At 44.6% G+C, this 22,716-nt stretch overlaps 6 protein-coding genes across 9 annotated transcripts; 5 read left to right on the plus strand and 1 right to left on the minus strand.

Annotated features, from left to right (window-relative positions):
* Window positions 1-278: 278 nt before the first annotated feature.
* patl2 (PAT1 homolog 2) lies at window positions 279-5,451 on the plus strand. Of its 2 annotated transcripts, none has more exons than XM_052069594.1 (19): window positions 279-379; window positions 744-906; window positions 1,198-1,451; window positions 1,523-1,582; window positions 1,651-1,704; window positions 1,772-1,927; window positions 2,218-2,283; window positions 2,419-2,516; window positions 2,638-2,712; window positions 2,796-2,919; window positions 2,986-3,103; window positions 3,198-3,304; window positions 3,379-3,432; window positions 3,510-3,652; window positions 4,049-4,205; window positions 4,276-4,416; window positions 4,544-4,641; window positions 4,720-4,860; window positions 4,969-5,451. In XM_052069594.1, exons 1-19 carry the CDS (start codon window positions 356-358, stop codon window positions 5,000-5,002), a joined length of 2,067 nt encoding a protein of 688 aa, XP_051925554.1. In that variant the 5' UTR covers window positions 279-355; the 3' UTR covers window positions 5,003-5,451. The 2 variants fall into 2 exon arrangements, with proteins under 2 accessions (XP_051925554.1, XP_051925553.1); XM_052069593.1 differs by having other exon boundaries at window positions 2,368-2,516; window positions 4,969-5,450.
* A 1,575-nt stretch (window positions 5,452-7,026) lies between these two features.
* LOC127604938 (spidroin-1-like) lies at window positions 7,027-11,352 on the plus strand. The gene is made up of 21 exons (XM_052072365.1): window positions 7,027-7,207; window positions 8,174-8,227; window positions 8,321-8,374; window positions 8,452-8,514; window positions 8,602-8,646; window positions 8,721-8,759; window positions 8,988-9,038; window positions 9,112-9,156; window positions 9,236-9,289; window positions 9,361-9,411; window positions 9,807-9,851; window positions 9,930-9,989; window positions 10,056-10,139; window positions 10,217-10,297; window positions 10,483-10,527; window positions 10,641-10,685; window positions 10,761-10,781; window positions 10,884-10,925; window positions 11,001-11,045; window positions 11,119-11,166; window positions 11,249-11,352. Exons 1-21 carry the CDS (start codon window positions 7,141-7,143, stop codon window positions 11,350-11,352), a joined length of 1,143 nt encoding a protein of 380 aa, XP_051928325.1. The 5' UTR covers window positions 7,027-7,140.
* Window positions 11,353-11,456: 104 nt separating this feature from the next.
* Window positions 11,457-14,027, plus strand: LOC127605091 (basic salivary proline-rich protein 2-like). Its single transcript, XM_052072678.1, has 11 exons — window positions 11,457-11,875; window positions 12,021-12,077; window positions 12,202-12,252; window positions 12,425-12,457; window positions 12,542-12,583; window positions 12,661-12,819; window positions 12,910-13,169; window positions 13,260-13,307; window positions 13,516-13,584; window positions 13,685-13,750; window positions 13,848-14,027. The coding sequence occupies exons 1-7, from the start codon at window positions 11,491-11,493 to the stop codon at window positions 12,993-12,995; spliced, it is 813 nt and encodes a 270-aa protein (XP_051928638.1). The 5' UTR covers window positions 11,457-11,490; the 3' UTR covers window positions 12,996-13,169; window positions 13,260-13,307; window positions 13,516-13,584; window positions 13,685-13,750; window positions 13,848-14,027.
* A 173-nt stretch (window positions 14,028-14,200) lies between these two features.
* LOC127604799 (uncharacterized) lies at window positions 14,201-16,068 on the plus strand. 2 transcript variants are annotated; one of them, XM_052072099.1, is made up of 10 exons: window positions 14,201-14,311; window positions 14,371-14,448; window positions 14,550-14,609; window positions 14,698-14,763; window positions 14,843-14,902; window positions 15,044-15,088; window positions 15,172-15,228; window positions 15,384-15,425; window positions 15,495-15,845; window positions 15,906-16,068. In XM_052072099.1, exons 2-9 carry the CDS (start codon window positions 14,421-14,423, stop codon window positions 15,773-15,775), a joined length of 639 nt encoding a protein of 212 aa, XP_051928059.1. In that variant the 5' UTR covers window positions 14,201-14,311; window positions 14,371-14,420; the 3' UTR covers window positions 15,776-15,845; window positions 15,906-16,068. The 2 variants fall into 2 exon arrangements, with proteins under 2 accessions (XP_051928059.1, XP_051928060.1); XM_052072100.1 differs by having other exon boundaries at window positions 14,203-14,311; window positions 15,044-15,067.
* A 283-nt stretch (window positions 16,069-16,351) lies between these two features.
* On the plus strand, window positions 16,352-18,823 carry LOC127604798 (progestin and adipoQ receptor family member 4-like). The gene is made up of 3 exons (XM_052072098.1): window positions 16,352-16,664; window positions 17,528-17,746; window positions 17,961-18,823. Exons 1-3 carry the CDS (start codon window positions 16,502-16,504, stop codon window positions 18,392-18,394), a joined length of 816 nt encoding a protein of 271 aa, XP_051928058.1. The 5' UTR covers window positions 16,352-16,501; the 3' UTR covers window positions 18,395-18,823.
* Window positions 18,824-18,875: 52 nt separating this feature from the next.
* On the minus strand, window positions 18,876-22,228 carry pelo (pelota mRNA surveillance and ribosome rescue factor). Of its 2 annotated transcripts, XM_052072090.1 has the most exons (13): window positions 22,006-22,225; window positions 21,655-21,747; window positions 21,182-21,332; window positions 20,940-21,030; window positions 20,698-20,861; window positions 20,549-20,609; window positions 20,272-20,433; window positions 20,013-20,059; window positions 19,858-19,931; window positions 19,715-19,786; window positions 19,443-19,517; window positions 19,319-19,350; window positions 18,876-19,019 (listed from the first exon to the last, which is right to left on the minus strand). In XM_052072090.1, exons 1-13 carry the CDS (start codon window positions 22,044-22,046, stop codon window positions 18,925-18,927), a joined length of 1,158 nt encoding a protein of 385 aa, XP_051928050.1. In that variant the 5' UTR covers window positions 22,047-22,225; the 3' UTR covers window positions 18,876-18,924. The 2 variants fall into 2 exon arrangements, with proteins under 2 accessions (XP_051928050.1, XP_051928051.1); XM_052072091.1 differs by lacking the exon at window positions 21,655-21,747 and having other exon boundaries at window positions 22,006-22,228.
* Between the last annotated feature and the right edge of the window lie 488 nt (window positions 22,229-22,716).

Below are 22,716 nucleotides of genomic sequence, written 5' to 3' on the forward strand. Positions count from 1 at the left end.
GTAATACAATTATTAATCTCTGAACGTGCGCCCCAAAAATATGTTATAACATTTGTCGAGGCGAATGAAAACAACTGTATACAATTTTTCGTGACAATCAATGGGGTGGGAGAAAAGTAGGAACTTGAGGTTGGTATCGGTGTACCTAATAAATCGTCCGTTCAAATGAGCCTGGGAAACGCTAATTCTGACCACCAGATGTCGCCCTCTGCCTACTGAAACAAAATCGAAGAAGTAATTTTGGCGCGTTGCGTTCCCTCACGCCCAGGTGCGTTTTATTAAACATAAATAAGATTCAGTGACTTGCTAACAGCAGGGAAACTTGGATGACCTTTAACGAGACTAAAAATACATCATGAATGATTCAGAGCAAACGAAAGTAAGTGAAGAACATTTAAGGCGGCTTTTCATCAGGTTTAGCTAACGAAGACGTTCCCTCGTTTTTTTGGTTTGATTAGTTACGCCATGTTCGCTGTCGTTCAATGCTGTATCGCGCCATGAATTTGGTTGCTGGGCCTTCACTGTAGGCTTATGTGACCCATTTATAAGACCCAAAAGTGTAAATTAATCAATTAATTGTACACACAGGAAATGGCTCATTGTTAAACAAAATGCTGAATGCTACAAATGTGTTTTCAGAATCGAAGTTGAGTTGGCCTTAACGAATTTTCAGTTCGCAAAGGCTGCACTTGTCTAGAATGTCTTGAGAGACCATTACCACGTGCTTGTATATTGTCATCCAGATGGCCGAAGAAGTTGAAGAGTCGCTGCAGCCTCAGTGGCCTGAAAATGGAGAAGAGTGGAGTGAAGAGGAGGCCGAGACTAGCATGGAATGTGGCCTCTTGCAGGTCATGGAGGAGGAGGATGAAGAGATCAACATCCATAATGATGAGACTTTCGGCATGGGTGTGTGTGTGTGTTTTTACCCTCTCAATGCAACAATAAATCAAAACATATTGGGTCGTGTTTCAAAATCATGTTGGCTTCAATATGGCCCTTCAGCATATAGGTTTGCCCACATCCAAAATAACACATTTATGAAAAAGGAAAAGTGTCATTATTTTAAAAATGGAGGTTGTGCACATAACCTCACTGGAGGTGGAAATTGAAGTTCCATTTCACTGTCGGCTTCAATAACATCTTGGAAAGGAAAATTGGCATGGTTTAACAAATTGTGTTCTGTTTTGTTCATGACAGACGAAGACACACAGGCTACCCCAAATGGGCCCAACAGCACTCTCATTGAGTTTGGGGACCAGCCGCCTCGACCCCCCACGCCGCTGCCTAACCTCAGACCTCCGCCGCCTCACAGCTTGCTCTCTCCTTCTGTACGGGTGCCCCATTACATGCAGCGAAGCAGAGGGCAAGGGCTCAGGAGGGGGCTGGGCACGGCTCATATCTTCGAAGACCCCGCTGTGATGAGAATTGTGGAGTGGCGGCCCAGCCTTAAGGTGATGTTTGCATTGGCCTTTTGACTTTTTGTCAGCTCACCTGTTTTTTTTTTTTTTTTAAACAACTCCAGAGCCTGGACAGCGCTATCGTGGACTGTGGAAATGTCATGGCTCGTCATCCCTCTGAGGACGTAAGTGGACTTTTCTTCATGACTTTATGTTACAAATGATTTTTAGAGGCTTTCTTTTGTTCCTGCAGTGGATGGAACCGTCATACAGCAAGACCAGAAGAGTGTCGGGATCGATACTTCAGGTTGAGATGAGTGAAGTCCGGGCATGTCAAGACTTGCAGTCTTACATTATGCGGTTCTGTGTCTTAGGACAGCGCTATAGTGTGTGTTATTGAGAGCCACGGAGGCCAACACCTGACCTCCAACTTCCTGGATCCCGTCGCCTCCTCCTTCAGGGGCAGGAGGGGAGGGGAACTGTGGGGGCCCCATTCAAGGCGGCAGTTTGGTCTGAGAAGCCCTTCACAGGTGGATAATTATTTTTTATCTCTACCCCTAAATGTCTTGATAATTTTAGAAACCGTATGTAAAAAAAATAATAAAATTTGAAGAGTACCAGAAGGTAGAATTTGAATGTTTCTGAACCTTTTGACATAGATACATGCAACTGTTCTACTCGTCACATTACCTCGCTGGCATAGAGATTTGAACAAAGATGAATTATTTGTAATACATTTTCAGATCTAGCAATTGGATAATTGAATGATCAATTACTGCTTGAAAAAACGGTGTCATATTTTTTTTTTTTTTCGTTGTAGGTGCCCATGATGTCGGGTCCCCCTTTCTCCCGTCAGCCATTAACCCAGAGGCAGTGTTACAATCAGGTATGCACTCGCATGCATTCAGGGAATGCAAATTGTTTGCCCCCCCCCCCCGTGGATGGATTCTTCTTTTATTTTTCTGATCAGACGGGAGGATTTGGGTACCCCCCAAACCGGCCGTGCCCTTTCACCCCGCAGCCACTCGCTCCCAAAATGATGCAGCTTCGTTTTGGCCCCAACTCGCCAAGGCCGTCCCCCTTCTACAGTCCCTCATCTAATCCAGTGCAACATTTCAGGTTTGTGACTGGGAAAACGTGCATTCGACCATGGTAAAATTCCCATTTTGGGAATTGATGCATGAGCAAATTGAATCTATAATTTTGTTTTTAAGATGAATTCCTTTACGGGTGTTTGCAGATACCCTGGCCCAGTCACCCAGCTCCACCCGCAGCATAAACGCGCACTTAACCAAAAACAACGCACATTCCAGAGGTGCGGAGTCGTCCCTTGTTGAATCTGACGGAATAAAATGTCGGCTGTACTTTTTATTGGGCGTAATTACGCACCTTCCGTAGAAAACCGGACGGGTGGGATCCTTATTGTAATCTGATGACAGCCAAGGAGAAGGAATGGATAATCCGGCTTCAGATGATCCAGCTGCAGAGTGAGAATCCGTACCTTGACGATTACTACTATCAGGTATGGAAAAATTGAGCCAGGCCTTTACTATCCGCGTTTATATTTGCTTCCGTGTGGTGTTTTTAGGAGTATTACAGACGAGTGGAAGCCAAGATGGCAGAGGAGGAGCTGGGCATCAGGAGCAAGCGGGAGCCCCCCAAACTCACCACTCCTTACATCACAAAAACGGACACCTACGCACCAGGTTACGCTCGCCGTCTTCCCAAGGCCACCATTTCAAAGTGCCTTCTGATGAACCAAATAAAGTTCAGCTGTTCCTCGTGGTTTTGACCTCGCAGTGGTGCACATCGAAGGCTCCCTGGGTCAAGTGGCGGTGTCCACTTGTTATTCTCCTCGCCGCGCCATCGGGGCTGTTCACGCGGTTCAAGCTCAGGGTCCACTCGAGGTAATAACGATTTTTGCCACCATATTGTTCATGTTTTTTTTAAATTTTTCCCTCGCTGACGGCTTCAATTGCAGGAGCAAAAGGACACAAGACACCAACGATTAGAACTTCTGAGCGAAATTGAAAATGTGTGTTGGACATCTGTCTTTTTCATCTTTTCTCCTCCGCTTCCACCGTCGGGTTCACTTCTCTTCTTTCCACGCAGCTGTATGTAGTTCTGTTAGAGGTGGAAGAGTCGAATCGGACCAAAGCCCCCCTGCTGTCCGAGGCCGAGGAGACAAGTTTGATGGAAAAAACCCAGAGGAAAGTGGAGCACATCTTCTGCAGGATGCAGCACCATGATGTCCTGTGAGTAACTGAAATGACCCGGTTGTCCTCGCACTTGAGATGACGACATGGGCGGGGCACTTCAGCGTCAACACCCCCCACTTTTTTAAAATACCTTCTTCAAAATAGAAAAAAAAATCCTAAAATAACCATCAATATATATTCCCCCCCACCCCCACCATACAAAGTAATTTGCTGTGAGTGAATCTGAGTTGCTCAGAAAGCATTCACTGGATTTTGCTTTTTCCGCATATTGTTACGTTCTTCTTCCAAAACGGAGTAAATTTGTTCTCAAAATTATACACGCATTTCATGAGGTTCAGTGGGCCTCAAATGTATCTAAACATATTTTACTTTTTTTTTTTTTTAATTGGTTTTATTGGCTAAATTCATCTGTGGGTGTTTTTATTATAAAAGGAATTCGGAAGGCGAATTTCTTCCTTTCCTGGCGGTCTCCAAGGGCAAAAAGCTTCTTGCCCGCCTCTTGCCGTTCTTGAAACACGATTCGGCCGTAACCATCCTGAGGATCGTCGCCTCCAACCTTCCAACGCTGATGAGCAGAGACACCGAAGAGGTAAGCGTCTGTTTGCGGCGTCTTCTCATTCTTCTGACATTTCTGAGTTTCTGCGTTTTTTGGTGTTTAGAACCTCCCAGTCCTCTACCCTCCTCTGCGAAATCTGATCGGAGGCCTGTACTTCAGTGAGCTGATTGGGATCCTCAGAGTTCTGACCTCGTCGGAGAACCTCTCCACGAATGAATGTCTCTCACTGGTGTGCCAGAACAAGGTCTTTGCCTGCTTGTATGAATGCTGACAGTTCAGAATTAGGCTTTCTGTTCACAATGCTTCAAAATGATTTTTGCTCACGGTTGCGAGTGCTTTCCCCCCCCCCCCTCCCCCAACCCTTCTTTCAGTTTGGGATCTCGCTGCTTTACGCTCTACTGTCCCACGGGGAAAAATTGTTGTCCTCCGGTGTTCCTCTGGAGCCCAGCATCGGTGACTTTGAGAAATGGTACCGCTTCCAGCTTGTTGCTCCTTGCAAGGAGTTCACTTCAGACGCATCTTCCTTTTTTTGTTGCTGTGGTTTCAGGACGGACACAATATTCCAGGTGGCGGGGCAGCTTTCCCAGTGTTCTCTGGTGGAGCCGCTCCTCCTGCCCACCAACCTGCTGACGCTCTTCTGCCGCTACTTGGACAAGCGCACGGTGCACCAGCTCAAAAGCAACATGGAGTAAGTCCTCTTTCATATCAAACGAGTTTCAATCGGGCCTTCCTCGAACCAGCCTAATACCGCACATGGTCTAACAACCCGAGCTAAACCCCTAAATGTTTTATTTAGGTCTGCGACAGGAGGCCTGGCGCTTCCGTCCTGAGCACGACTGCGCATGGCCATGTGATACCGAGCAAAGGCTGAACTTGCACTTAGAAGCTTGTTGTGGGTTAAAAAGCTTCAATGTAATGTATCCATTTTGAATTTGATTTCTTCCCCCTCCTACATCACTCATTTGTGCACACCCAGAAACTGTTTGGGGTTTTTTTTGGGTCACTCTTTTGTCTCAAGCGGTTTGGCTTATAAAGTCAGAAATACAAGTTTGCTGTTTGTCCCTGTTTGTGTATTTCAATCAAATTTTGTTGGATCACAAGTTCAGTATTGTGTAGGAATATTTGATTGTACAGTTATAGCAATCACTCAGTTATAATGTGGCCCATGCACATTACAGCCATGCAGGGGGTGTTTTTGTAAAAAAAAAAAGTACGAGTTGTCTATTTGATGTGAGCTTTGGTTTGGGAACAAGGATGATTTAAATGTCACACTTGTACAGCACTAGCAATATAAATAAAAAAAAACTATGTTCAAAATGATTAACGGCTTGATTTATTTTTGGCGAGGGAAGCTGCAAATGGGGACAGTCCAGATTTTACCGCGCTTGTTTATAAACGTGTTTACTTTCAAACAAACAAGTTGGCGTCCTTTGCTGCGACGCCCATCTGCGACATTCCTCAAGAGGGAGCGGGACATGAGAACTTTTATCGGACAAAGGACCACTAGACCAAAAAGTATTGTAGATTGTTAATTGGAAGCAGGAAAACATGTTTCCCAACTTATTGTGACATAATGGCCAAATTCTTTGGAAATGTTTCCTCAGATGCTTTTACAGTTTGAGGCTGCATTCCACTTTTTTTTTTTCCCTCATTCGATAACCTGCATAAAAAAAAGTAGACTGATTTTTGAATGACTGGTCAACATGCCAAAATGACAGCTGTAACCATGTGAAGTCTTTTTTTTTTTTTTAACACTTTGCGATTTGGTAATTGAAGTGCTGACAGTTTGTGCAGAAGCCAAGTTATGTGAGAGGTCTGGGCGGACCAGGAGGTGAGACGTTAACCTTTCCTTGACCTCATAAGATGAGGAGTTGGGCTTCGAGTGAGGAATTTAAGTTAAAGGTGAGATGTTTTCCTCCTTTTTAGTTGCCCTTTCATTTTGCTTGCTTTAAAACGTGCAAGTGGGGGCACCCAAGTCGAGTGATGTTCGTGACATCATGGAAACTCAAAGCTGTCCCTCATGGTTTCCGTGGAGACCCATCTGTTCGGGGCTAGGTATGGTTCATTGAATATATCTTTTTACTTTTAAATTTTCATAGCGATGTTGTTTAAATTTGCAACATTGTTTCCTTTTGCCCCAACCAAAAGTTAAATCTGTTCAGATGCATGCACAGTACGGTACAATTTGACATTACGGTAATTAGGACATTTTAATGAAGAAATTGCAGGAGCGCTTGTAACACTTGACATCTTTGAAGTTACGGTAAATTTTAGATGCATGTTCCTCAAGGGTCTTTGACGTAACATACAGTACGGTGTGCCTTTTAGGTCCTTTTTATTGTTTAATTTACAAAGTATGCTTTCTCTTGGCGGCCTCATTAAATTTCCCCAGCTACGTTGACGCCGTGCAGTTGTACATCCGTCTCTCCTGATGAAGCCAGTCCGATGGATGGGAGAGAATTCTCTGCAACTTAACCAGGATAAGACTGAACTTGTAATCATCTGTCCTGAGTCCCTTGACTCAAAATACGAACACTGACTCTACATCCAGATTAAGTACCCCTTTTATTGAGAGTCGGCATCCATCACCCTTCGAAGAAAACGCCCGCCTGAACTATTTCAAAGATGCTTTTTATCATCTCGACATCCATGAAGGATGTCATGCAGAGGTCATCATCGGTCACTGTCCAAAAACTCTCTCTTTGCTTTAACTTTCTCTTCAGTGTAAATGTACTTAAAGTGCCTAATTGGTCACTTTGCATGTATGTGCTTACAACGCCCGTGTGGATTCTGGGGGTGATGTGTGGGGGGGGCTGGAGGAGGAGCACTTGAGGCCAGAGTGTATATGAGACCCTCACATCAAGCTTTGTTGCACACTCGTCATCTTCAGACCATTCTCCTCTTTTGGGGTGAAAATTAAAAAAAAAAAACAAAGTACCTTCAAGCCTTTTCCCCCTCCAGGTCCAGCATGGGTGGACGCTTGGTGTTTCAGAGTGTGCTGATCCTGTGGCTGGTGCGGAGTGCGCAGACTGGGGGTGAGTTGCACTGAAGTCATAAAACTCAAAATCTCCTGCAAATAGGGGCGAAAAAAATGGCGGTAGTCTAACTAGTTATCTTGACGATCTTCACAATTTCAAACCTAGCTGTTTAGAGGTGCAGTGATTGATTATTGAATTTATTGCTGTTATTTTTGCTTGATAAATCATTTTAACACTTTTTGAGGGGGGGAAAGGAGTGGGACAAATGCTCAAAATTTACAATTTGCAATGTGAAAGTGGAGACCTATTTATTTTTGTGTTGAATGTCAATAAAATACTTGCTTTTATTTTGCAAGGCAATTTTTTTTTGTTGCCCTCGGTTTCATGATTTAAAAGTGCAATAAAAGAATTTACCCAAAGCAAATAATTCAGTAGGCCAGGTCAACGCAATCTGCTGTGATGAGCGCTGATGCAAATTTGCATTCTTGTAATTGTATTTTATTTTTAAATCGACTCACACCATGGTCCTCTGCCAGCGTGCTTGTTGCGGCCTTGTACCACGAATGATGTAACTTGCTCCGAGTGGAGATAAATTTATTTTTCAAAGACTTTGGTTTGCCTGTAAAATTTCAAACCGTGGTGTTAACCGGAAATCTTGGCAACCGTAGCCACGTTGTCCTTCAGTCATAGGTTCCGTTGCCCGCGCGGCCGTGCGGAATCGGAGACGAGTCGAGCTTCGGTGGCAGCAGCGGTCTAAATTTAACATCCCGCTGCGAGTTTACAAGTGGTTTTCCTGCCCGTGCCCAGTCGCTGCTTTGACGTCGAATAAAATTGAATTAGCCCGATGTGGTTCTCGGTTGCGCACCGGTTGATTTTTTTTTTTTTTTTTTTTTTTTTAATTCCAGTAAAGTTTCATATCAATCACTGATCATTTTAAAAGTCATGGCTAACATTTTCCATCAAAGATAAATGGAGACACGATGGCTTAATCGAATTGTTGCTTAAAAATATACTTTCTTGAAGGTTATGGTGCAGGATTGTCTGCACTACCTAATGGCCATGAAGCACACTTCAACGGTGAGTCTGTCAGCGTGTATTATAGCCCCCCCCCAAAAAAAAGATCCCTCTGTACATTGCACATTCACAGCAAATAATGGCCTTCTCTTGTAGGAAGAAGAGTGCACAATGGTGGAGGCGCTGCAAGAACACTGAGGCCTACAAAAGGTTTAGCGTTAATATCGCAAACCAGTTCAGCTGACGTCCTTGGCACAGGTGCATGACGATCATTTTCTTTTTCTAAGGTGTAGGTTCACCAATGGCTGCCCAGAATGGATATCCTGGATACCGTAACGGTGAAGGAACCGGTGAGTGAACGGTAAATAAAAGTGACATGACGTCAATCGGAGATGAGATGAAGCTCACCTTAGTTTGGCGTTTTGCTCCAATTGAAGGCTATGGAGGAGCTGCCGGGATGGCCACTGACGTGGGAACCAAAGGTTTCTTTCTTTTTCTTAGATTTTATTTGGGGGGCTGCTTTTGAATAATCGACACATTCCGACTTCTTTTTCAGGCTACGTTGCAGGGAGATTTCAAGGAATGTGGCGACAAGGTAGTAAACATACTGAACATGCGTCGTAAAAACTTTGACCAATTCACAAGTGAATGGAGCCACTTTTCAGAGTGCAAGAAACTCAAAAGTTATCATTACACTGGTCCATATTTCTTACTTCCCAACTATAGAAATGCATTTTACTGAAACACTCAGTTGGTGACATAGATTTGATCCAATTGCAGTGGGACTTTAAAAAAAATAAATGTCGGTCTATCATTGTTACAGGCTATGGTCGCCATTCTGGGCCCACCAACAAACATCCAACGAAAGGCAACGGTATGCTTCCCTTCAAAATTCCCACTGTAGGTGCTCTCCTACAATGTTTTGATGTCAAAAATTCTCATTACAGGCTACAGAGCTCACGTCGGCACATTTGCTGGACGAGGAAATAAAGGCAACGGTCATTTTAGATGAGGAGACAGAGATTTTGGCGGCCGCCTTCTGTCATTCATGAAAACTCTTGATGTCTCAAGGTTATGGAGGTCCTGCTGCTGGTCCCCAAACTGGAATCAAAGGCCAGATGAAGGGTGCGTCATCGGATTTGAGCAATTAATGCCATGTGTTTGGACTAAATAAATCACGTTTAAGGTTCTCTTAGGTTATGGTCGTGCAACTGGAGCTCTTGCTGGAAATGGAGTCGGGCCAAATGGTGAGTGACCACTGAGTGTCACGGCCCGAGACTGTATAATGTATTAGTAGTTGGTGTGATTGACAGCAGGGAAATCAAATTCCCTCCCTGCTCACTGTACAGTACTGCGTTTTGAGAAAATAAAACATTTATTTGTAGGTCATGCGTACAGCGGACTTGCCAATCAAGGTTATGGTAATCAAATGTTGCTGTGTGGACTGGACTGGGCCAGTGGAAAATATTGGCAAAATACTCCCTTAATGTCCCGGAAGTTGAGGTTCACCTTGAGAGACCAACAAATTGTTAATACAATGATTTATGATGCCAGTAAAACATCAATAAAATCAAAGGGTTACTGACTAAAGCGATCTTCCCTGACCTCCATAATACACATTATTGCTATTACTCTTTATTAGGATATGGAGCAAAAGCTGGTCGACCAAATGGAGCTGGAAACAATGGTAAAGTTTGGAAAACCAAACCTGATTTTAAGGCTGGCCTTATTTGGCATCTTTTGCATTGCATATTCTCCTTCACAGGCCTGGGGAGTGCTGGACGTAAACCCGTCAAAGGATACGGCCAGCCGTACTACGGAGCAGGTGATGACACACTTGCACTGTTTTCTTTTGAGGTCAGCGTTTTACTTGTAATTGATTGTCAATAAGGTGCTGGTGCGGGGGTGCCGCAGCTTGCCAGGAACCATGGCATGGGCACGCCATATAATGGTTATGGTGCACAACCAATGGGTGGTGAGTCAAAGTCGGTCCTCGGAGACCTCCCCTGCCAGATACTGATGTAAAGACGATACATTTGTGTGTATTCTTAGGCTACACTGGTGGTCATGGCAGTGCTGGAATGAGCCTGGGACCTCGATATGGAAGCGGAGGGATCAAAGGACCCAAATCAGGTTGGAGCATCTTCACTGTTGGGAAAAAAAGGTGAACTCGCAGCATGCGCTCACTTGGTAGCAGTAATTCCGTGGTGTAACAGATTAATGGCACTGCCATTCATTTCAGTGAGAGAAGTTTTTTTATTTTTAATCAAAACATATCGGCCGCATGATGGATTTTTGTTTTGTGGTTGATTCTGAAGGTTATGGACACCCCAATAGTGGCACAAACTATCCTGTCCAACCAGGTAGATTTGGTGATTACACTGTCTTCCTCCCACAGTCCGAATGTGTGCATGTTTGCTTCAAGAATGACTATAGTCATAGGTCTGTCATCTTACTTGCACCCCTCCTCCTCCAGAATATGGCAATATTCCACATGGGAATGATGGTGCGAAGCCCAACGGTGAGTCTCGGATTGTCCCTTCAAAATGCCTGTTGAATGCAAGTATAGTTATGAGTAAATTCAATTGTTTTTCAGGATACGGAGTGAACAGAAGAGGTACCGCCATCTCAAAAACATGTTGTGAAATTGTGTATCACTCAGTATAATTTCCATGTAGATCCCCCATTTTCTGTATTTTTTATTTTATTTTAAATCAAGGTTATGCGGCCGGACTTGTGCCGAGTGGAGCCAAACCTAATGGTAGTGGATCACACTTGGCTAATCTGTGATACCATCGGTTCAGGAATGGTGCGTTCATGCTTGTTTGCTTTTCAGGATATGGAGCCGGAGTCACAAAAGGATATGGAACCAAACCCAATGGTGACATCCTTTGAATGTGAACAGGAAAGCACTCGCTTTGCAACATCTCATTTGTTGTTACGCTTTTCTTCAGGCCCTGGAAATGGTGCAGCGCTCGGAGGGGTGGGAAGTAAACTCAATGGTGTGTTTGTAGAAATCGGGAACAAGTTGCACATTTAGTCCACAATCTTGGTATTATGATAAATGTAAACCACTTAACGCAGGATATGGAGGAGGAGGACCTGGCTCGCCACCTCAGGCCTCTAAAGGCGTTGGGCCTATGTCACTTCTGCAGGGTAGGAGTTCTCTCTGTTGTACATACTCTTAAACCGACGTTACATAAACAAAATGACACATTAGCACAAACTGCTGTGACATCGCCACCCTGATTTTTGCAGTAAATATGAACATGATTTTCGCTTGCGTCTCAGGTTTTGGCCACACGCCGTATGGAAAAGGTCCAAAAATGCCAGGTGCCCCTAATGACAAAGGACTTAAAGGTGATGTTCCGTCACCTCGACAACCAAGCTCAACACTCCAGGAGGGCGCCTCACCTCAGCGACCAATCATCGAAGGTGGCACGCTTCCGGCACCTGAGCCCACTAGCGGGCGGCTCGTTCTGGTCACCAAAGACCAATACCAGAAACTGCCCTTGCCTGTGCCCCAAGGGAAAAACTTCATGCAGCCGCAGGCTACGCCGTCATATCTGCCCCAAGAGCCCAAGCTCGGTCCTGAATTCTCTCCTGGGTCGGCGCTCACGAGACTACTGGACAAAAGTCTGACGCCCCCCTCTTATGAAGCGGGGCCGCACAATAACCCTGCAGGTGGTAGACCTGTTACCCCTCCCCAAGGCAAGTACCAAGAAACTCTTGTCTCGAATAAATGACACGGAAGCCCCAAGACGTGACTCGAGTGTGTCGTTTGCATCCATGATGTTACGCAAACAATATGACTAAATATAAGCACACTAAGTTTCTAATCCGTCCTGAATTTTAGAGAATGGAGGAGGGGCTTCAATATCCAAGGAACACAGACCTGAACCAGGCAAACCTGGTAAAATTCTAGTTTGCATGTAAAATTCATTATGACCCCCATAGCGTGTGGAGATCAATGTGCATTTGTTGGCTAACGTTTTTTTTTTTTTTTTTTTTTAAAGATAAATGCGCTTTTCTTGTAGATTGTAGCCCAGGGACTCCAAATGGACAGTGGATGAAAATACCTCGACCAGGTAAAAACAATTAAGCAAATTAAGACGTCCAGTAGGATTAACCTCGTGATGTGATCACTTACCATTTGTAGGTGAAAGTTCTTTGTCACATTTTTGCCATATGTTTTAAATATCACGAAAATGGGTCTGATTTGAATTTAACTTATGTATATTTATATCCGTTGTATTGTAGGAGCTGGCGTGTCGGCGGGCAGCAACACCAAAGGTACTTGTGTACTAATGACTGGGTTCTTTCATTTGGGCTCACAGACAACAAATGAAACTTGCAAGCTTGGCCTCTATTTATCAGGTTACGGAGCAGTTGGTCCAAACCGATTGGGCGCCAATTCCGGTAAATCAAATTTTTACGTCCGTCTCGACTCTTAAATTGACAATACATTTTCAACTGCACATCTATGTTTTGAAAAGCTTCTGGACCTGCAGGCTATGCTGGACCAAATACTGGATATGGCGCCGGTAAGATCAACTTAACAAAAACCGATAATGACAAATGTGCCAACTCATTCATACTTTTGTGCGCGTGCTTTGGCCTCGGATATCCAAACGCAGGCGTACCCCAACAGCCAAGTGAGTACGCTATTCCCTTAGCTCAGAAGCATTTCACTGACACTTAGCACCATTTCGCCAAGGGTTAATGTTTTCATTGCACTTCCTCAGTTTACAGGCCCGGAGCCAGCCTTGGAGGAGGTGCCTATGTCAAGGGAAGCTCTTACCCAGGTCGACATTTTAAATATGATTTTTAAACCAAGTCGTCAAATCTTATAGACAAACGGAGTACTGTGTGTGTATCTCCACCAGTTGGGATATATGCTCCAGCTCACCCGTGAACATGACGTGTTATTAAAACAAAGGTATGAATGGTATTAAACTTTTTCCAGATCTTGGCCACTTGGTTCCGACAATTGATGCAAAATCAGGTGGGTGAATTTGGATCCTAATCAGATGTCACTTTGGAGAATTTCATTTTAAAAATGTATACATATTTTTTTTTAATGCTCAACTTGCAGGTGGCGCTGTGCAGGTGCCTTACAATGGCGCTCCAGCCGGAGTTGATGGTAAGATGATGCCGAATAAAGAGCAGAATTTAATGTGAGGTTAAGTTGGATGAGACTGACCACTCAAGTTGACTCTTTTACCTTCCATCTTAGTGGAATAGGATTTATTGTTCTGCCTGTCACTGACATAGATGAACAGTTTTTAAAAATTCATTTTAGGGGTTCCATCAGTCTCCTGTGATAATCACTGAAATGTTGATTTCTGCAGATGCAAATCAGCCTGAGCCACAGCAAGCCGGCCTCGGTCCGAACGGAAAACAACCCCCGGTGTACGCTGGTATGTTGAATCTTTTTAGGTACTTTTTTTTTTCTTTGGTGTAGTTTAGTCAAGACCCCCCCCCCCCCAAAAAAAAAACATTTCCCCCCACCTGCGCCAGGAATGGAGGGTTTACCTTACGGGGGTCAGCCGGGCATGGGTCCTGAGAAAGCAAATGCCAAGTATGGTGAGTTTTTTTTCTTCTTGGTCATTCCAAATCTGTTTTTTTTTTTTTGCCTTTTAAGAACGTATTGGTTTGTCAACCATTTCTTCTGTTGCTCCAGGCATCGGCGGCTTGCAGTTTGGTGGCGGCCTCCAGCCAGCCAATAACGGTGGAGGTAATTATGAAATTTGAAATGTAAAAACCCGCAGTTCAGGAGGCGCACGGTCTTTTCGATGGCGTTAGTTTGTGACGTGTCAGTTGGAAAGATACATCATTTGAATTGATTCAAAAACAGATGTGGTGGAAATTGATAGTTGAGATGATTATTGAGGGCCTGGCTCACACAGTGCCGTCAATCTGATAAATGGCACGAATCTTCTTAACCTTGCTAAATACACAATTGTGCTGGATTGTTGTTGGGTCCCCCCCACCCCCATTTTAAGTAGTTTGATGAGCCATTAAATACATTAGGAATGGCTCACCTGGGCCTGTAACTGTATCCTCTCTGGTCAGGGTATGGCGGCATCACCAATATTGGACACCATCTACGTCTCGGCAGTAATGGACATCTTGCTGGCAAATATGGTGAGTCCAGTTTTGGCACAGACATAAAAAAAATGTCCTGATGGCTGTTCCCTGTGCAGGTTATGGAAGAATACCCCACGAAGTGCAACCTGTTGGGTTTGACCCTCAGATGAGGTCTCCTGGTGCCGGACAATACGGTGAAAACGTTTATCATCCAATCCAGGAAACGAGCCAATAAAAACGGGACAATTCTTCTTATTGTGCTGCTTGTTGCTAATTTGTATGTGTTCCTCCTCAGGTCATGCGGCTTTACCTTATCACTCGGGTCTTCTTGGATTTGGACCAAATGTGAACTATGGTGAGAACCTTCAAATAGCATTTTATGGGGGGGTGAGCGGTGGGGGGGTCGATTTTTAATTTGAACAAGTTTTTATATGATTGCCAAGGTGGTGTTGACGGTTCCTATGGGTCACAAGGCCTCGGAGGTGAAGGGAAGCCTGCCGGGAAACATGGTTTGTTGTTGTGGTTTTAGCATTTGCTACATGACTTCTTAAGGCCGTTTGTTGACTTGTTCAATTTGAATCTTTTTAGTGGATAATCTGCCACTTCACCAGAGCCAGCCTCTGCAAGCTCCTTCTGACAGCCGATCAGGTAGAGCAGAACATGCTCTCTGTGTGTCTCTCACTCCCTCTGTCTCTGTCTGTAGCTGAAATTTAAGAGAAACTTTGCTGATCTTGGTGTGCAACTTATAGGGAAAGTGTAAATGACAGAATTTCTCTTGATCTTAAACAGGTTCACCTTATGAACCCCAGCCAGGTACAGCTGAGAACGCCAACGGCACGCCCTCCACTCAGGAAACGGTTTTCGATTTTTGTAAGGACTTCATTTTGTGGTGATTTTTGGTCTTCTTTTCCTCTCAGCGGGAGGCGATCCAAACCTGTCGCGAGTGGGCGAGGGCATCGCGAGTAATAAATATGGTAAGTGGGAATTGGTCACATGTGTGCTAGATTGTTTTTTCTTTAAGTTACTGTGGCAATAAGCAAGTCTTGGGCTCTCTGGAACGTGCAACGTTTTTGGGGGCGCGGGGGCTGCAGACAAGTGCATCACTCGGTTAATTTTTTCTTTCTTTCAGAAAATGTGGGTTACATAAGTGGAAGCAAACTGCAGCCAGAAGGTATGTTTCCAAGTTTGTGTACCTAATGTTCAAAGATGATAGAAAAATCCCCTTTTCCCCCTTCCCCAGTCATTTCACTTCCAGCGGCACCCACTCCCTCGTCGCCCGACTCAGTCTTCACACCAGCGCAAACAGACGACCTATCTTCAGACCTCCCGGGCACTGGCAACCTCGCCTTCAATTCGGAGGCGGACGGGCGGGCTGCCGCCCAAGGGTCAGAACAGCCCGACGACCCAGCGCAGATCCCGCGGCAGCTTAACATCCAGCAGCACCTCAAACTGCAATTTCACCCTCAAGGCAAGAGACACAAATTCAATTGGTTTAAAACAAAACAAAAAACTAATTTTTGACACTTGCCTTCAGGATCAAAGAACGCAAAATATGACCTAACTGGCTTCTTTGGAAACGGTGGCTACCAAGGTAAGAGTTGACTTCTAAATATAAAAACGTAAAAATATTCATCTGTCTTCTTCCACGCAGGTTAACGCTGCTGTCATCACTTCATTCCTCTGTGTCATTGTACAATAGTTGTCCTCACTTGCAGATTGTATAATTTTATTTACTCCTTTATATTGTTCGACTTTTTTTTATGGATTGAGTTGCCATATTATCTGTATTATTTTTTATAAAAATATACCTCTGAGCAACAGCTTTATATTCTGCGCTTACGTGTTCACTGTACAGACCTTGGCGTGTTAGTGTATTTGAATCAGTCAACCATGCCTCACATAGATCCATTTCCATACAACGCCAAAAAATGCTTTCTAATTAATGTTGCTTGGAAAGAAAAACTAAAATGCTTCGAGTGGTTGTTCCTGATAATGCACAAATGTGACGCCGCGCAGAAAGCACATGCCAAACATAAGAGCCGGCTCCAAACGCGCGTGGCCTTTTTGAGGATTAGCGCAGCTTTATCCTTAAGAATAAGAAGCGTGCGCTGATTGGCCGCGAGTGTGCGTCTCCAACCTGATGGGAAGTACAGGGCGCTCGTCCTTCCACCTGAGCTGCGGGATGGCCGGCGGAGGGCCGCGGCGAGGCCCGGTGTAGGATGCCAGCCCTACGGCCGAGTGCTCAGGATGGTTCGCCCGAGGCCGCGGCTGTTGGACTTCACCAAAACTCCTTCACATCTTCAGTTTAACAAATACGTCCTGACGGGCTACCGGCCTGTGTCCACTGCTCACGAGTGTGTGCGGAGTCTCTTTTACATGCACAATGAGCTCGGCAATATCTACAGTCATGGTAAGTGACTTTTTTTTTTCTCTTTTGCATGTTTCAACACCACTGTGCTTATACTATCCTTAGACTAGCTGCAAGATCTTCCAGGTGGTGTCGTACAAAGTCGCAGATGTCTGCTGTACTCTCACTTCTGGCTACTTTTCAAAGCTGACATGACAAGAGTGTGTAATGAGGATATGGGATTAGCTGTAATCTGCCCAAGGAATCCCTGCCTTGGAAATATCCCACTTGCTAACTGGGTCTTGAACAGATGAGCATGGAAATGCGCTCAGGTGGCTAAAGTACCCGGTCAAGTTGAAGAGCAGATACACATGTTGGGGGGGGCATTTCGTACACAATGTAACTCAATGTGCTTCACAATTAGAACATTAAAGCAATTGACAATAAAATCGACATTGAATACCAAAGAAAAAGTAGCCTGCATAACGAACATATAGTGACTTTAGTTTTTTTTTTTTTTTTTTAACCAACAACTTGGATATTAAAAAGCTTTCTAAAAGAAAAAGAACATAAAAAGTGTAACATCAGTGGGTACGGATATTTTGCTTGCAGGAATAAATGTTTTATATGGATTAGCATTTTGAAAAATGTGTATAAATTATACATATTTTATTTTTATTTCTTTTTTTTGGGGGGGGGGGGGCGTGGCAGTATCTCTTTCCATTTGTATGTCCTGGTCTAAAACATCTCCAGGTGCGTAACCGCTGGAAGTATCAATTCCATGCCCCATTTTCTCATTGATCATCCCTTAAATTGATTAAATCAAACACTGTTGAAGTAGGGGAAGCAAAGGTTAGTGAGCGCGAGCAGGTTCCTCTCCGCATGTGCCCGGTGATCGCCACTGTTCAAACCTCTGTCCTCCCCAGGTATCCCCTTCTTCCTGTTTCTGGTGCTGCTGCCCTTCAGCATCCCATGGAGGGAGGTAGATAGCATCTGGATCGGCGTGGTCCACTACCTGGCCTGCCTCAGCCCCACGGTGGGCTCGGTGGTCTACCACGTGTTCATGAACCACGTTGGCGGGGAGCACGTGTACGACACTCTGCTCTCGCTGGACATGTTTGGCGTGTGCTTGGTGAACACGCTGGGTGCGTATTTGACACCTTGTCAAAAAAAAGATCTCAAGAACATAAAACGGAATGGCACTATTCAAACCAAATCATAAATTTGTATAGCTAAATGCTAACAAATGAGTAAATGACAATAGCATTGTGATGGTAACTATAGCCCTTCCATTTTTAAAAGCCCAAATGGAAAAACTAAAAATGAGAAATCTCATGACCCGCCCTTCCTTGTCCCTAGGCGCACTTCCCATCATCCACATCACGCTCCTTTGCTTCCCGACGGTGCAGCAGGCCGCCCTGCTGGTTTACATCTTCCTGTCGGCCTACGGCATCTACTGCGCCACCACGGCTCGCACCAACGTCCTGCGCCTGCGGGCCTTTGTGTGGCAGGTCATGTTCCGCTTCAGCCTCTTCCTGTTCCGCGTGTATGGCGGCGGGGCGGGCAGCCCCGACTCGCTGCGCCTCTTCGTTATCATGGACTCTTTGGCCGTGCTGGGGGGGCTCGTCAACGTGATCCAGATTCCTGAGCGCTTCGTCCCAGGCCTCTTTGACAACTGGGGTAACAGTCACCAGATCATGCACGTCATGGTTATCTGCTCCATCATTTACCTCCACTGGGGAACGCTGGAGGATCTGACCTGGATCAAGGACTACCAGTGTCCTGCAGAGTGAACCCCCAACCAACCCATTCAACAAGCTGGGTTGATAGATTTGACTTTGAGGCAGCAGAGAGAAGAATCGAGTTTAACCCTTCAATACGAGTTGAGAGGAACTTGACCAATTTTGACAATATTGGTGAGAATCTTAAATAAAATATAACGATTAATCATCCATTGATAGACAGGTTGTTAAATTTAAAGACCTGTAGCTTATATTTTGTTCAAAATATCTTGGCCTGGGCCAAAAGTAAGCCCTTAACAGTATGTAAGGGTAAAAAAAAAAGCACTTTAGCCCTGTTGGCACGAACGGGGAGCTCTTCTAATGTGAATTCCATTGTACATGTAAAAATCCATCTTACTGGATTTGTACAGTAGGTTGTTGAAATGCAGCGGTCAATTTATTTTTTAAAAATGGCATAATAAAGTATATTTTTACATCTTTTCTTGTCGATGTACTTTGGGAGGAGAGATGGAAAATTGTATCTGGTGGTAATAAATACAACAGCCGATCAGTTTTTTTTTTAATCAGCCATATGTTTCTACTCAGTCATCTTCTGAGCTGCTGTCGTCTTCGCCCTCCGAAATGTCGGCAATGGGAAACCGCAAGATGGCCGCCACTCCGCTCAGTTGAGTCAGTTCTAAAAAAGTAAAACAGCTGACGCTTGATTGTGATTTGCTGACAAACTTAACTGGCACCAAAGTTTTTCCAGCCCTTGCATACATGTGCCAGATAGTCACAATGAAGCATTTGCAATAAATGCGCAGGATAAATTCCTGATGTAAACTGCCGTGAGACATTTTTTGCCAATTGGGACAATATGTAAAGCAGAATTAAATTCAGACTTGCCTGTACACTGCATGCATGTGCAACTAATATTGTGGCTAGTGAATGTAGCTACTTTTGTTTTTTGACGGATGACTTGGTGCTTCAACTTACGTTCACCAGAGACGTGAAGGCTTGAGAATATTCTGCATGTGGGGGGGATATATACATATATATATCTTTTTTTTAAATCAACAAATTATCTCAAACGCATACTTCATTTTTTTTTCAGGCTTACCTGACTATGCCACCGCTGTCTCTCACTTTGTCCACCAGGTGAACGTAGCGCGCCCTGGTGGGCACGTCCTGGTGCCTGCAGGACGCCATAACGAGCAGTGAGCACAGAATTCACACCGACTACATTTGTGAGTAAATCGAGATAAAATTATCCTTATTTTACTGTATAGAATTTTGCTGAGACTTTTGTTTGTGTGGCAAGACAAGATATATTTGGGGGGACATAAAATGTGGCCCTGTGAAGGTTGAGAAACACCAGTGTATGTTATTTACCTGAAAAGCTTATCGCTGACCAAGAGAGTGTCAACGGCAAGGGCGTCGGCAGCCTGTTCCACATGAGCGAGTCTGTGAGGGAGCGCAAGTTTGTCACTAAACGCAACAACGGTCAAAAAGCAACACGATCTACTCATGCTTACCCATAAAAAGCTCTATTCGGTTCATGTTGGAGCATCTTGTAGAAGTCCTCCAGGGCTTTCACCTCTCCGGCAGCCTGGAATTCAAAGAATCGCATTGAAAAAAAAGTTTACCGGTAATCTCCACACAGTATATTATTGAAACAAAAGACTGTCACCTTGGTATCTGACAGCCTGTTTGTCACTGTGGGGTCGGAGAGGATTTCTGCAAAACAACAAGCGGTATTACAGCCACATGGGGGCAGCATAATACACAAATGCACATTGAGCCGTCACAGCTTCTCTGTAAGATGCAGCCCGTCTTCTCAGAGGATAAAGAATATATGCATGTCCATATTTCTTTTCTATTACGACACACAATACGCTCCCATGTAAAACCTGCCAATGCTCAGCTCTTATAAGACTGCCCCTTTTTACCTTTGAGTGAGTACTTGTGACCGGATGACGAGTGGACCATCATGAATTTGGGTCGGTTCTCCAGCAGCACCTTGTTGTCATGTCGCACAGCCTCTTTATAGAGATATGTCATGAACTGGTCCTTCACGAAACCCGGACTGGCTACCAGGATGCATTTCACCACTGAGTAAAAAGCAACCACTTTAAGATCACAATACTCACCAAAAAAATTGAGATGAAGCTAAAATGCACTTGTCCCGAATGTTTGGTGAGTAGCGAAACAGAAGAAAAGTCTCACCATCAAAATTAACGTGGCGAAGTATGGCCTGCATGACAGCATCGTAGAACCTTTCCAGAGCCTGTGAGGAGATGCCAACGGACCTCGCATACATGTAATGCGTGCGTTAAAAAAACAAAAACAAAAAAAAAACGGAAACACAGACGCACCTTTTCATGCTGGGTGCAGCTTCCCCTTCGCTTGCGAGGAATGGTGAGCTCCACTTTGGCCCGCAGAAGTGTCATGGCGGGGGTCACCAGCACCAGGTTGGCCAGACCCTCCTGCATCACCACCGCGGCCACGTCCGCTTTCTGCGTGGGGTCGCACGCCTCGTCTGCGGCGCGGTCCACACGACGGTCGTATTGTGCCAAAGTTACATTTTCAACATTGAGAACACGCAGGAGCCGCTTACCGATTCTGGCCAACACAACACTGTCCCAGCTCTTTTTAGCAAGTGTGAACTTCCTGTTCAGCTCCAGCTCAATAGTGTGGTACGCCCCCATCTGATGAGTGAAGAACACCACATAAGTACACCATAACATTTATGTACTGAAAAAATATGAATATTGGTGTTTCGCTAAGCAAAAAGGACGCTTCCTTCTTAAGGCGACTTTTGACATGTCTGGAGGAAATCTGTTCATTAGCGCTGCTGACCTTGACATACTGGTTCTCCTCGATGTTGGTGCCCTTGACTCTGAGCTGGCAGGCCTGTGTGTCAAAGTCGATGGTCTCCACGCATAACGTCAAAGTCGTCCGCACCCTGGAGCTGCCCACGCTTCCGGTAGTGGATTCCGTCTGTACTTTTCTGCGGGGTCAGAAAAAAATGGCAGTGCAGACTTTGCGGCCAACCCAACTCCAGCTGATGACGCCACCCTGATCTAAGGCTGCGACAATTAATCAAATAACGTGAGTAATTCGATTTCCATAAAACATTGAAGCAAAATGTCAAATTTGGACGTCTGCAGATGAGGTTTGTTTCACATGTTACCTGACAAGGACAGAGTAAGTAAAAATATTTGAAAATATATCCATGTGATATAGGCAATACATTGGAATTGGTAACTGGGACCTGCAAATCCAGCCGTTTGCGTCACAACTTGCGGTATACAAATGTTTGTACAGTGTACCTTATGGTGGATGCTCTCAAACTGTCCCCCTGTTGCAGCAGGTTGTAGGTGTGCCACATATCTTCTGCTTCCTCGGGAATCAGAGTCACCTGACTGCAAGAGTCAGTAAACGCAATTTATATAGCATCCCTTCAGCATTTGGTTTGTTTACAGTTAAGTTAATATGCTAGCTGGCGAGACGTCCAACAGCCTGGTTTTTGCATGAGAATCAACATCTTCCCTCTCCGTAGATGTGTTATTTTCGTTACCAAATGTCAACAAACGTGCTGGCAAGCGGCACGTGGTCAACAGCTGTAAAAATAAGCTAGCTACACCTGCAAGCTACGTTAGCTTGCCAGGCATCTCACTCACCCGGCATTATCTTTTTCAATATCTCTATGGAGCAGCTTCATTGTCGCTGTTGTTCCACACGCTTTTTCTAAAGAAAATGCTGTAGATTCACCAAGGCTTATGAGCGTACGGCCTCATGGTGATCGCTGTCAGCTTGACAAAGATTTGGTTCGAACAGGAAGAGAAACAAAATGAAAAGTGGTCGCCTCCGCGTGTGACGGAATCAACTCAACAACAACTGAATGGGCGGTGACAACCGGGTAACACAGATAACATACGTTCAGGCCCCGCCGAACACTGAGTCGTACGCCATATTGGAGGTGGTTCGTGCAGAAAAGAAAAGTGTTGAATTTGTTGTTTCTCAACTACGTCTAAAACGTTTTGGCATACAGTCTATCAGGGGTCAACAATCTTTTTCATAGAAAGCTTATTCTTGGACACTGATTAATGTGAAGCGATGGCAGTTTCATATGCAATTATGAAATAACAAATCAATAATTAATGGTATTCATCTATATGCACATAGATGTGTATCAACAATGATTTCACAAGTTAAGAAACAGATATCACCATGCAACCCTTTTAAACAATCCCTATACATGTTTACATTTTCCAATAATTACTTCTACAACATACCTGGAATATCACAATGTGCCGCCACTTGTGAACTATTTTTGGAATTACTCTCACGCTACTCGCGTGGTCTTTGGTGACGGCTGGCCTTTCTAAATT

The sequence above is a fragment of the Hippocampus zosterae genome, chromosome 7 (assembly GCF_025434085.1).
Source record: "Hippocampus zosterae strain Florida chromosome 7, ASM2543408v3, whole genome shotgun sequence".
In the NCBI taxonomy this organism is placed as follows: Eukaryota; Metazoa; Chordata; class Actinopteri; order Syngnathiformes; family Syngnathidae; genus Hippocampus; species Hippocampus zosterae.

Excerpts from the sequence above, each read along its gene's own strand:
- LOC127604799 (XM_052072099.1), top strand. The coding sequence starts at position 14,421 with ATGAGGTCTCCTGGTGCCGGACAATACG. Across the intron at positions 15,089-15,171 it reads TACAGCTGAGAACGCCAACG|CGGGAGGCGATCCAAACCTG; the intron begins GCACGCCCTCCA and ends TTTTCCTCTCAG. Across the intron at positions 15,229-15,383 it reads CATCGCGAGTAATAAATATG|AAAATGTGGGTTACATAAGT; the intron begins GTAAGTGGGAAT and ends TCTTTCTTTCAG.
- LOC127604938 (XM_052072365.1), top strand. The coding sequence starts at position 7,141 with ATGGGTGGACGCTTGGTGTTTCAGAGTGTGCTGATCCTGTGGCTGGTG. Across the intron at positions 10,140-10,216 it reads TGGTGCACAACCAATGGGTG|GCTACACTGGTGGTCATGGC; the intron begins GTGAGTCAAAGT and ends GTGTATTCTTAG. Across the intron at positions 10,782-10,883 it reads ATACGGAGTGAACAGAAGAG|GTTATGCGGCCGGACTTGTG; the intron begins GTACCGCCATCT and ends TTTTAAATCAAG.
- pelo (XM_052072090.1), bottom strand. The coding sequence starts at position 22,046 with ATGAAGCTGCTCCATAGAGATATTGAAAAAGATAATGCCGG. Across the intron at positions 19,787-19,857 it reads CCGAATAGAGCTTTTTATGG|ACTCGCTCATGTGGAACAGG; the intron begins GTAAGCATGAGT and ends GCTCCCTCACAG. Across the intron at positions 19,351-19,442 it reads GACAGCGGTGGCATAGTCAG|AATATTCTCAAGCCTTCACG; the intron begins GTAAGCCTGAAA and ends CCCCACATGCAG.
- LOC127604798 (XM_052072098.1), top strand. The coding sequence starts at position 16,502 with ATGGTTCGCCCGAGGCCGCGGCTGTTGGACTTCACCAAAACTCCTTCA. Across the intron at positions 16,665-17,527 it reads CGGCAATATCTACAGTCATG|GTATCCCCTTCTTCCTGTTT; the intron begins GTAAGTGACTTT and ends TGTCCTCCCCAG. Across the intron at positions 17,747-17,960 it reads GTGCTTGGTGAACACGCTGG|GCGCACTTCCCATCATCCAC; the intron begins GTGCGTATTTGA and ends CCTTGTCCCTAG.
- patl2 (XM_052069593.1), top strand. The coding sequence starts at position 356 with ATGAATGATTCAGAGCAAACGAAA. Across the intron at positions 1,705-1,771 it reads TGTCGGGATCGATACTTCAG|GACAGCGCTATAGTGTGTGT; the intron begins GTTGAGATGAGT and ends TCTGTGTCTTAG. Across the intron at positions 4,642-4,719 it reads ATCGGTGACTTTGAGAAATG|GACGGACACAATATTCCAGG; the intron begins GTACCGCTTCCA and ends CTGTGGTTTCAG.
- LOC127605091 (XM_052072678.1), top strand. The coding sequence starts at position 11,491 with ATGCCAGGTGCCCCTAATGACAAAGGACTTAAAGGTGATGTTCCGTCA. Across the intron at positions 12,078-12,201 it reads ACCTGAACCAGGCAAACCTG|ATTGTAGCCCAGGGACTCCA; the intron begins GTAAAATTCTAG and ends CTTTTCTTGTAG. Across the intron at positions 12,584-12,660 it reads CCGATTGGGCGCCAATTCCG|CTTCTGGACCTGCAGGCTAT; the intron begins GTAAATCAAATT and ends TGTTTTGAAAAG.